Below are 12,635 nucleotides of genomic sequence, written 5' to 3'. Positions count from 1 at the left end.
GGTTTATGGTTTATAGTACATTTTATCTACATTTTGTTCACACAGTCCTTGATTTCCCCCCCACATTTCTTCATTTCATAATAAAGAAATCTTACTTTGCTTTGGATTTACCAGTTCCTCATAGTTCTAACATTTTATAATCTATTTGCTGATGAGAAATAGATGCAAAACAGTATCCTAACTTATTTCACTGGGATGTTTCAGAACAAGGAGAAGAAGAAATGAACCACAATATTTGTTAAAATTGCATTGTCTGTACAAACACACTTCAGAAGGAAAGAAATCCTTACTTTTTTAAGAGCATAAGAAAAAGACAGAATGAATTCTTTCAGGTAATTATTATTTTCAGTTGTCACAAATTCTTGTTGAAATTTTGGAATTATTAAGAATGAGGCAAATGCTGTTTGGATAGGCAGAAGAATAATGTGAGACTCGGCTGAAGGAGAGTTCAGAGAAATTAATAATAATTCCATGTGGATTCTGAATCTCTTTGAATCTGTTCAAATTATAGTACTGTGAGTATTGATGTTAATATTCTTTTGTTCAACGATATCTACCCTGGATATAACTATTCTGGAAAATTAGCAGTGTATTTGTAAGGGAGTGATTCATCAGAGACACAGATCCATGAGTAACCTTATTATATGGAAACTTATACTAAATTAGTCACAAATGCCACATACCTAGGAGAGGCAACACCTAATTTAGAGGATAGAAAACACCCATAAACTTGAAATATGAACTTGAGGTAGCTGGAACACCTTTGTTTGGTGTCTCCAATGTTCAGCATATTAGAAATCCATTTCATAAAACTCGTAGGCGTTGAAGCTCTTTACATCAGCACTATCCACTAATAACCATGAATAATGATGATGGTTTTATCATTTATACCCCGCCCATCTGGCTGGATTTCCCCAGCAACAAGTTATCCAACAAGTTAGTTAGTTAGTCCAATGATTTCCATTTGCTCAACAGAACTTCCCATTCCTGTCCTCTCTTCTCATGCCCTCTCCAAATCCCCTTTGGGGGAATTGAGAGAATCCGCAGAACAGATTCAGGGGGCATAGGAGTGCATGGGGAAAACATAAGGAGAGAAAGTTCTGCAGCTGGAAGATCTTGCACTCATGGAGCTACTGTACTTGGCTGGATATCACCCAACAAAGCTGGCAATAGGCTCCTTAGCAAAGCAACCTCTTGTCAGAACGGATAAAATGAACGTAAGTCTTTCTCCCCATTTCTTCCAAAAACCTGCTGCTGCCCAGGTGGTTGCCCTGTGGTTGCAGGTTATTGTCTGTGTTTTTAATGGATCTTTTAATAGTATTTTAATTCTGTTAGTGTTTAATTATATTTTAATGATAGTCTTTTTAGTTTGCTCTATTTTATGTGTGTAAGCTGGTGGAAAGGCGTGATATAAAATAGCAATAACAATAATAGAAAGGGCAGTCTGACCCCAGTACAGTGGAACCTTGAGTTGCAGACGTAATCCATCCCATAGGCACGTCCGCAACTCAAAGCGTTCGCATCCAGAAGCACCGCGTCTGTGCATGTGCATAGCGTGATTTAGCACTTCTGTGCATGTGCAAGCAGTGAAACCCAGAAGTAACCATTCTGGTACTTCCGGGTTACCGCAGGACGCAACCTGAAAGGGCATAACCGGAAGCAGACGCAACGCGAGGTATGACTGCAATGCAAAACTGTGATCTGTACTCAGAAACACAAACATAGGGCAATACAGTGGTACCTCGGGTTACAGACACTTCAGGTTACAGATGCTTCAGGTTCGGGTTCCGCTAACCCAGAAATAGTGCCTTGGGTTAAGAACTTTGCTTCAGGATGAGAACAGAAATCGTGCGCCAGCGGCTGCAGGAGGCCCCATTAGCTAAAGTGGTACTTCAGGTTAAGAACAGTTTCAGGTTAAGAACGGACCTCCAGAATGAATTAAGTTCTTAACCCCACGTACAGTGGTACCTCGGTTTTCGAGCGTCTCGGAAGCCGAACATTTTGGTTTTTGAATGCCGAAAACCCAGAAGTAAATGCTTCCTTTTTCGAATGCACATTGGCAGTTGAATGGCTTCTGCCGCATGTTTTTCCATTTTCCCTGTTGAAATTGAAATTTTCCCTTTGCACTTTGGTTTTCAAATATTTCAGAAGCCAAACGATCTTCTGGAATGGATTATGTTCGAAAACCAAGGTACCACTGTAGGTGCTTTGTTGGTGTTTATATATTCAGTAAATCAATCTCACAGTTCTCTTAATCAGGCCGCTGGCAGTGAAGACTTAGGCCTGCCCAAATTTATTCCTAGGTCTCTCTCTATTCCAACACAGAAATTCTCTTCATTTTAGGTTAGGGATGGGGGATTAGATTGATTCAGTTCACATTTAAACCTGAATCTGTTGAATTCACAATTTCCAAAAGAATACAGTGGTACCTCGGGTTACATATGCTTCAGGTTACATACACTTCAGGTTACAGACTCCGCTAACCCAGAAATAGTGCTTCAGGTTAAGAACTTTGCTTCAGGATGAGAACAGAAATCATGCTCCAGCAGCGCGGTAGCATCAGGAGGTCCCATTAGCTAAAGTGGTACCTCAGGTTAAGAACAGTTTCAGGTTAAGTACGGACCTCAGGAACGAATTAAGTACTTAACCTGAGGTACCACTGTATAAGGAATGAAAGTAGCCATCATTTAAAATTTGCACTTATTAAAATTTAGCAATGAAGTTCTCCTACCAATGTTTACACACACACACTCACTCACACACACACACACACACACACACACACACACATATATATATATATGGAAAAAGTGTGCATAAAAGTAAGTGTACTAGTCAAAACAAGATAAATAAATGCATTAAAGTAGGAGAAATTTCTTGAAAAATGTGTACATTAGTGAAATACCAAAATGACAGAACCTTCCATCCCTATTTTAGGTGTACATTTTGCTATCCTTCCTAGTTCCGAATCACTTACTGAAATAAAGGCATTTTTGTGTGTTTGTCGTTCTTTCAATCACATTTGCAATAGTATTGGCTTAAATTAATCTATTATTTACTTTCGGGTCAAACTAGATATATTCTAGCCTTAGCATGCATGATTTTAAAAATGAACAAATAACTAGCATGTGGGAAGGAGCTAGATTAGGACGATGGCGTAGGGTGTCACTGTGAATTTTTCTCCCATTGCAAATAGCCAATGTGGGAGGCCTCAGTTTGACGAGGGAACTTGGCAAAGAGAAAAGGTAGAACACCATGGTTCCAATCTAACTGGGTCCCACTAGGGTACCTATTCTGAAAAAACCAGGAACACCAGGGGTAAAAAATGTGAGTAACACCAAGTGTCGTTTGGATTTTAATATAATGATCTACCAGTGAACAGATTCGTAGCTGCTTAACTACTTAATTCTGTTTGTGTGTCAGGTCAAATCCATGCTATCATCCAGACTGAAGCAGTGACTCACTTCAGAATGAACAGGCAATTTGCTAAACTCTAGGCATCTTTTTCAGAGTAGAATGTCAGGTACAAAAGAAACAAACCCTTAATTTTCAAAAGCAAGTAAGGTTGCTAAGTGATGTACTCACCCATCACTTCACCTACAAAATCGAAGTGCTCGTTGCACAAAGAAAATTTAAAAAAAATTAAGTTATTTAAATCTTAAACAGTTTCTCAAAATAAACACATCCACAGCTTTCTCAGTAACACGAGGTGAGCAAGGATAGCCAAGTTTATAAACGTAGCTTTTTGCATTGGAGGAATTTGTTTGAGACCATGCAATAGCCATGTACTCTTATGTTGTATCACAGAGATAATGACTTCAATCCAGCAAGGAGTGGTTTAGGCAGTGCTTTTTTTCTAAAAAGGTTAGGGGTACTCTCATTTTCCTACTCATATTGAAATAATGCCCCTCAATGAGGCCAAACTTAGATTCACAAAATGTTTAAGGTTATGCGCCCCCCCCCCCGCGTCCCCTCAGGAAAAAAACACCACTGGGTTTAGGTGTATAAAGAGTCTTCTAACACTGGCCGATTTCCAGAGATTGCGGAACAGGTTGCCGTGAGGTAAAAAAGGCCTCAGCATCAGAAGCACAATTTACACATACTAATTTATATGTATAGCTTCAAATTTAGAAATAATTACTATTGTTTGAAAAAGAATTGCATTTCATAGTATTGGGAAGACTATATAACTAGGTAAGATGTGCACTTGCTGTGTCTTCTGTCCAGTGCTAACAGCTGATGGGCTATTTCAAGACCTCTGCTCTGCCCTTTCATTATCCTTTATCTTTAAACCAGACTGTCTGTCTCATGTATTGCTATTTTACTGTATTTTTGGTTTCTATGGAAGCCGCCCAGAGTGGCTAGGGAGGCCCAGCCAGATGGGCGGGGTATAAATTATTATTATTATTATTATTATTATTATTATTATTATTATTATTGGAAGAAGAAGAAGAGTTTGGATTTGAAATCCCGCTTTATCACTACCCGAAGGAGTCTCAAAGCGGCCAACATTCTCCTTTCCCTTCCTCCCTCACAACAAACACTCTGTGAGGTGAGTGGGGCTGAGAGACTTCAAAGAAGTGTGACTGGCCCAAGGTCACCCAGCAGCTGCATGTGGAGGAGCGGGGAAGCGAACCCGGTTCCCCAGATTACGAGTCTCTCGCTCTTAACCACTACACCACACTGGCTCATTGGACAGGGGTAGTGGGCATATATTGGACAGAGGTAGCGGGTATGTTCAAGGTGCAGGTAGCTCCTGGGTCTCCAGAAACACAATTATTCCCTTGAGGTCAAGGGGGCAGAACTGGAAAAGCAGAAACATGGTTGGGTGAGGCCTTCAGGGACAAAATGGTTGGGATTTTTGCCTATGTGCTAGTTGATGCAGCTTCCCACAAAGCAATTAAGAAGTTGGCCGAAGGCCAAGAAAACTGAGCAGAGGGAGTTACTCTGCCTAGAGATATGGGACCTTGGATACAACTCTGCTATTGGTCGAGGTCACCACATAGACATGATGATTCATAACCTTCCTTGGCTGGTTAGTTGGTTGGTCATTGTGGTGTTCTGAGAGTCGTTTGGAGTTTGTTCAGAGAGAGAGTTAAGATCCGTGTCTGTATCCTGTAACTTGTAGAATCTGCTGTAAATAATAAACACCTCTAAGTAACCACATTACTGGTACCAGCGTCTTGTTCCTGCTTCATCCTACCTGCCTGCGACTGATTGCTTCTGAAAGTCTGCATATGCTCTGCTATATTCAACTGGGTCTGGCTAAGATCCTGCAACAGGTTAAAGTTGCGAAACATCAATAAAAACTGTGTCCCACTCCCACAATAATAGCTGTGGGGTGCCAGCCATAACCACCCAGGCAACATGGCTAAGAGGATGACTGCACCCACCTGGCAGTAACTTGTATTTTGGGCTGGCAGCAGGCTCAGAGATGTCTCTGTCTGATGGATTGGACCCTCATCAACTTACAAATGGTGCCTGCCCTGATGCCATGTCTACTCAGTGGAAATTGAATCCAAGTATATATGCATTAGGGACACAGGTGGTGCTGTGGGTTAAAGCCTCAGCGCCTAGGACTTGCTGATCGAAAGGTCGGCGGTTCGAATCCCTGCTGCGGGGTGCGCTCCCGCTGCTCAGTCCCAGCGCCTGCCAACCTAGCAGCTCGAAAGCACCTCCGGGTGCAAGTAGATAAATAGGGACCGCTTACCAGCGGGAAGGTAAACGGCGTTTCCGTGTGCAGCTCTGGCTCGCCAGAGCAGCGATGTCACGCTGGCCACGTGACCCGGAAGTGTCTCCGGACAGCGCTGGCCCCTGGCCTCTTAAGTGAGATGGGCGCACAACCCCAGAGTCTGTCAAGACTGGCCCGTACGGGCAGGGGTACCTTTACCTTTACCTTATATATGCATACTTTCAGGCTGAAGTCCAATGCACAGTTGTTGTTTTTATTAAGTTGGTAGTGTTTAACATCAAGGCAATATGCATGGGATGAAACAGTGCTAGTGCAATTCTTATCACACTTAGCTTGGGACTCCAGGAGAAAGCTGCATTGAATTCACGGAAATGCCGTTTACCTTCCCGCCGGAGTGGTACCTATTTATCTACTTGCATTTTTGGCATGCTTTGGAACTGCTAGGTTGGCAGGAGCTGGGACCGAGCAACAGGAGCTCACCCCATCATGGGGATTCGAACTGCCGATCTTCTGATTGGCAAGACCAAGACGCTCAGTGGTTTAGACCACAGCACCACTGGCGTCCCATAAGTGAGAATTACCTCTGCTAATATGTTTCATGAATATAATGCACACTTATTAGGTCCAATCAAAATCAATAGCACTCAGTTCCCAAAATGTTTATGATCTGGCTAGTCCAGAGATGTTACTAGCCCAGAGATGGAAAGAAGACAGAGTCCCTACCAGAGAAGAATGGCAGATTACGTTGATGGACAAATGGCCAAAATGGCAAAAAAAGACCAGAAGAATCAGAAATCAGGAAGACCAAAACTTTAAAAAGGAATGGGGAAAATATATTATTTACCTTAAAAACCATTGTAAACAATTAAAATTATTAGTAGGATTGGAATAACACTTGTAGCTTAATGTTGACTTTTGGTTATAATGGAGATTTAATAGATTTGGATTAATAGACAAGATGCAGGAGGAAAAGGTTAATATAAGGACCCACAAAGAGGAGGAGGGAGACTCTTCAGAATTCCCTTCTATGTGGGTTGTTTGTAAATTTCAAAATATGAAAAAACTAAATATTTTTTTTAAAAAAAAATGTTTATGATCTGGCAGGCCTTTCCGACAGGACTGAGCCTCATCTCCACTCTATTTAAAAATGTATTACCAATTGCTGTTTTTAAATTTAAGCCTACATTGTGCATGCTTTCTGCAATGTATCCTCTACAGAGTTGATAATAATGTGCTCCAAGTAAATGTACATAGAACTGAAGGCTTGAGCATGCTTCTGGCCCAATAATAATAATATGAATAATAATAATAATAATTTTATTATTTATACCCCGCCTATCTGGCTGGGTTTCCCCAGCCACTCTGGGTGGCTATTAAATCTCTATATTAATTTCCCCATGACCCAGTGGTGTTAACCCATCTTTCTATTTTCCATTAACCAAAGCATCCTTTCCTGAAGGTTGAAATTGTATCCAACTGTATCCACACATACAATTGATGTCCTGTTGAACTCACTCACTGGTTTTCTCCTGTTTCCCCTATCCTCCAGCAGGAGCTGTGAAGGAGTGGAGGATGGGTGCTCACTCCCCAGGAGGGCTCCGCTGTGCCACCCACCCCTGTAGTGACTTGTCCTCTAAGCTCTGCTAATGTCTAGAAAGGGAAGTGTGCAAGCAACTGAAGACAGTGCCCTATCCTATCTCCTCCTTTTGCTCACCATGCCACCACAGTGGGGAGGAACTGGCCTGTCGTGCTGCCTTGGAAGAGAGTGAAGACTGTCACCAGTGTGGTGTAGTGGTTAAGAGCGGTAGACTCGTAATCTGGGGAACCGGGTTCACTTCCCCGCTCCTCCACATGCAGCTGCTGGGTGACCTTGGGCTAGTCACACTTCTTTGAAGTCTCTCAGCCCCACTCACCTCACAGAGTGTTTGTTGTGGGTGAGGAAGGGAAAGGAGATTGTTAGCCGCTTTGAGACTCCTTCGGGTAGTGATAAAGTGGGATATCAAATCCAAACTCTCCTTCTTCTCTACCCACTTGCCCTCTCTGCTCTTTCTGCATCCTGTGGCACAAAGAGTTGGCCACCTCATCATCTCAATGGTCCACTTGAGTTTGCCCTCTGGGCATTACAGCAGGTAGGGATTCAGTCCAAGTGTGAGCCAAATTCTTCCTGCCACATCCCCAAGTGTGGCAAGTGAGACAGCATGAGGAGTCCACATTTGTTCCCTCCCTTACTTACTCCCAGATGGACAAATCCTGCAACCATCATGGCTTCCTGGGCACAGGACCAATCCAGCCTGCAGGTTGTGCCCAGAGAGGACAAGCCAGAGAAAGGAAGGAAGGGGGGAACCTTCTCTTGCTTGCACGTTCCAAAGTGTATGTCCAAGTGTACCTATTTTCTAGGGACAGTCCTGGATTTACAGAAGCCAGTTTCCAATTTAATCCCAGAATGCCCCACTCTTCCTTAGGATGCCGCTATTTTCATTGGAGAAATGTTGGATGGAATGGTAGGACTTCCCTGTTTTCATAGGAAGGTATGGTGTTATGCAACCCCAAGCCATAGCTGCCAACTTACAGATTTGAAAGTAAGGGACCAGCAGCCTCGAAAATAAGGGATCAGCAGCAAAAATAAGGGATCAACAATTACTTTGATAAAATACATATTTTGTTGCGTGCAAATGGCTTTAGATACCTATTAGGTCCATAAATTACCATATAGCATATATTCAACACAAAAAACAGCAACAATTTGTTGTTGACAAAGGACAGCTGGACATAGAAAGGGCCCCACTACCTTCAGTAGCTTATTTAAGGGACATCATCAATAAGGGACAGCAGCGGGACATGGCACTGGAATAAGGGACTGTCCCACCAAATAAGGGACGCTTGACAGCTATGCCCCAAGCAAAGGAGATAAGTAACTATACAACCTTCATAAGACAATTGAAATCAGCCTTGTATAAGGAAGGGGTTTTGTTGTTTCCAAATCTTTAATGTTCTATTATGCTTTTATACAGTATAGGAAGCCTCCTAGAGTGGCTGGGGCAACCTACAGAACGGGCGAGGTATAAATCACATTATCATGGAACAGGACGTCTCTATTTTCAGCAGAGAAATGATGGGAGAGTATGTAAGCAGCAGGCGAGGTGGGGCCGCTGGTTCGAGGGACTTCATTTGGGGACCCCTTCCCCTTTTAACCAGCCCCTCTTTTCCAGTGCTAGGAGGAAAAACTGCTCTGCTCGGCGGATCCCTGCTCTGTTTCACTAGCAGCAGCCCTTTTTTCTGCAGCGGGCAGAAAGTGGCAGCGTTGGAGCAGACTTTTTCTAAAAACAACAACAAACAGGTTCTTTAAAACGTGCGCCCCGGCACCGAATGCGTCGCGACGCGCGCTTTTGCAAAGGCGCGTTCAACTTTGCGCGCAGTTCGGCCTCGAGGGAAGAGGGGGCCGCTTCCCCGTCCGCGCGCACACGCGCGCGCGTGCGTTGTGATTCTTTTGAGGAGCCCACCCCCGCCAAAAAAGCCGCAGCCGGGAGAGGAGGAGAAGGAGGGGACGCAGCGCGAGAGACGAAGCCGACGACCAGCAGCCGCGTGCAGTCCGAATTTGGAGCGCGGGCGCGCGGCGCTTGGCGTCTCTCCCACTCGCGCTCCAGCCGTCGCCAAAGCAGGCGGGAAAAGACAAGAAACAGAGAGGGAGAGAGGGAGAGAGGGAGAGAAGAGGGCGGGAACGGGACGCAGGCTTCGCCCTCGGAGCCCCCTCCTCACCATATATATATAAAAGCAAAACAGTGGCGGAGGAGGAAGAGGCACTGCTGGGCAAGCGCTCGGACGGAGCTGCCAGCTACGAGCGGCCCCACCAACGGGCAGAAGGAGCGGATAGCTGTAGGAGGACGGGAATTATCCCACTGCGGATTGAAGACGGAGCGAAGAAGGGCAAGGCGCCCGGGAGAAGGCGGCGTCCAGGGGGCTCCGTCGCGCGCCCTGACTTGACCCGAAAGGGTGACAGAGGGAGGGAGGATACGCGTCTTCTGTTGCGCAGGGCGAGCCAGCACCTGTGGGCGCGGCCACCCCACCTCCTCCTCCTCACCGAGGACAGCTGCGGCCACCACAGCCAGCACCGGGGTCCGCGACGAGGCTGACGGCTCCACAAGTGCCGAAGGGAGGCGGCGAGGGAACGCGGAGGGGCCCGCTGCCGCCCCTCGGATAATACCGCCCGGAGGGGTTTCCAGCAGCTCCGCCGGCATCTTCTCCCGCCAGGTTGGCAGGAAGGATGCGCCCGCTGCTTCTCTTCGCCTCGTGGAGTTACGACGTCTCTTCCCCGGTCTTGGCGTAGGGAGACGCCGCTGGCTGGCTGGTTTGCGCGCGCGCACGTGTGAATGTGTGCGAGGCGGTCGTTTGCGTGTCGGCGTGGGTCCCGTTCCCCCGTCGCAGGACTCGCGAAGACGTGCCTCTGGCTGACGGGGAGGCTGGACCGCGAGGCATCCCCGGCGCAGAGGGGAGTCGCCTCGCCCATCTGTTCTGCTCGAGCCTCTCTGGATTCTCCGTAAAGGGGCGAATCATAAAAAGAACGAGAAGATGCTGATTTTGGACACCGAAGCGAAATAACTTTGCCCTTCCGGCGAAACCAGTGCTCGCCCCTTCGAAAGAGAAAGGAGGAAAGTTGCAGTGTTTCCACCCCCCGCTTCCTCGCTTCCCAATGAATCGGAGAAAGAGGTAAAAAAAAATGTGCCATGGCTTCGTTGGGCTGAAGATGCTCCTGGCTGCTTGTGGATGCTGAACCCGAGATCGGCCTGGAAGATGTCTCTCTTTGGGATTACACGTGGCGAAAGGCGGTCACTCGGAGGGAGAGCTGGCTGGTGGTGAGACTCACCTGACCCGCCCTGCCCTCCTTGTTTTGTATTTGTTTTGGGCTTTTTTCCTGCACTGGGGGACACAGTGGCTTCAATGGCTCCATCTCCCAGGAGAATCAGCAGGAAAGATGCCAATGCTTTGCCAAGCGCATCCTCAACTTTCTGGGCAATTATGATCTTGGTTGGCCTCCTCATCGCCTACTGCAGTAAGTAACAGCCGCAGCCAGATGGCAAATCCACTTCCTTTTTGGCTTGGGCGTTTGGTGGGTTTCTTCTTCTTCTTCTTCTTCTTCTTTGGGAGGTGGGGAAAACATTATGCTTGAGAGGCCAAGTTCTCAAAACACACACAATGTGTTAATATTAAACTATGGTGCCAAGCAGTCCATCGCACACAGAGAAAGCTCTGTGAGATGCGCTTCCTTCTCTTCGAAACACTTTAATGCTAGTACAGTAATAAGAAATGTGGAGAGCCTGTGTTTCCTATTGGAGGATGTGAGCACAGCAGTGGAATTCTTGCCTAGATGGTACTTTGTTTACTCCTGTAATTGCAAGCCTGTTTTCCTTTCATCTGTCTTGGTCCAGCCCCCCACCTGTGCTTCATTGTAGATCGATACCTGCGCCGAGTTTCACTTGCTCTTGTGACAGATGCCCTGGTACCACTAGCATCGTTTATGGCTCGACACATAGGAACGGAATTATCTGGCTGTAAAACTGCAATAGGACAAAACTAGAATGTCCCTAGCATCATTCTGGAAAGACTGCTACCAGTGTTCTAAATATATGCTAGTGCTTCAGACTTCTTAAAACTAGGAGCTGAGTATCTGTAAGTGAAGGGTTGTGCATTGTTGGTAGATAAGATGTGCTTCATTTATAGAGGCCAATCTCAGGCTGCAGTCATACACTGTAAAGCTTACAGTTCTGACCAGTGACAGTTTTTGTACAAATATGAACATATTTGGTATGCCTGAAGGGGGGAAGCTGTATTTGATCTGAATTGAAATCGATTTGAAATGCAGTTTCCTTGGTGTCTCAGAAAATGATGTAGTTGAGCACTTGTGTCATTCTAAGGCTTTAATCCTATACACTTACCTGAAAGTAAGTAAGTACTGTGGAACTTAATAGGACTTATTTTTGAGAAGGTAGGAATAGGATTGCTCTGTTGGTCTTCCTTATATCAGCCCCCCCTCCTAATATTAGCTTTTACAGTATTTTTAATCCATGGTGGTTGCAAAACTCACCCGGTACAGTATGTTACTGAGATCCTTTCATGGAATAATTCTTAGGTTGAAGTACAATACAGAGTACAAAAGTCATGTTGCAGCCTATGCTTAGGTTATGGGGAATAGAAATAGTGTTGACTTTCAGAAGTGTGTCTATTGTACCCCATACACTTTTTATTTTGTGCACTCTCTCTCCTTGAACCTTTTGTGGGATACGTCATCCAGTGCTGTAAGGAAACTGAAGTGAGCTGTGATGCTTTGTCTCTTTGTGATGAATTCCATTACAGTTGGAATCTTCTGTCGTTGGCTCTATAAAACAGACTCGTCCTAATTTCCAAACATTCTAGTAGCACTTGACATTTCATGTTTTAAAACCACAATGTTCATTCAGTATGCTGATTTTCCCCTAGGCTTTCAAGTTCTTTTTAAAAAAATATTTCCATTTGTAAGCATTCAGTGACATGATTTCCTGTGTGTTTTCCTGGATTTTCATTGGGACTTACTTCATACTTAGAGTTTATGGGATTGTAGCTCAAGTGTCCTTTGGGACCAATAAATATATTGGAAACTGCAAAGAGTACTCTGCAACACTTTAAATTACACTGTTTAAATATTGTGCTAAACATACATTAGAGAAGCATGGTAAGAGGGGGGGGGGTGCAGTATATAGGCATGATATTTCTAAAGACCATTGACCAGGATGTTTTCCTGCACCAACAGAAGGAAAAACTTCAATAACTGTGAGAGAGATATTTCCTAGAGATTTGATCTAGATATTATGAGTTTTCTTCCCTTAAAATGTGTAACAATAACATGTCTTTTTTTTCATGTCTTCATGTTTTCATGTCTTTTCTCAGCACATAGATATAAACTACAGATGCA

At 44.8% G+C, this 12,635-nt stretch overlaps 1 protein-coding gene across 5 annotated transcripts in view; it reads left to right on the top strand.

Moving 5' to 3' along the window:
- The first annotated feature begins 9,525 nt into the window (after positions 1-9,525).
- The window catches only part of TAFA5 (TAFA chemokine like family member 5), a 345,729-nt gene continuing 342,619 nt past the window's right edge, over positions 9,526-12,635 (top strand). For 3 of the 5 annotated variants that reach the window (XM_081929177.1, XM_081929174.1, XM_081929175.1), the window contains exon 1: positions 9,526-10,739. In XM_081929177.1, the coding sequence (XP_081785303.1) occupies positions 10,628-10,739 (112 nt within the window). In that variant the 5' untranslated portion in view covers positions 9,526-10,627. The remainder of the gene's footprint in view (positions 10,740-12,635) is intronic. The other 2 variants (XM_081929179.1, XM_081929178.1) reach the window with 1 other exon arrangement.

This window comes from Podarcis melisellensis (genome assembly GCF_964234715.1).
Source record: "Podarcis melisellensis genome assembly, chromosome: 10".
Lineage (NCBI taxonomy): Eukaryota > Metazoa > Chordata > Lepidosauria > Squamata > Lacertidae > Podarcis > Podarcis melisellensis.
Note: the sequence above shows the minus strand (reverse complement) of the source record. Positions and strands in the feature narration are given on the sequence as shown.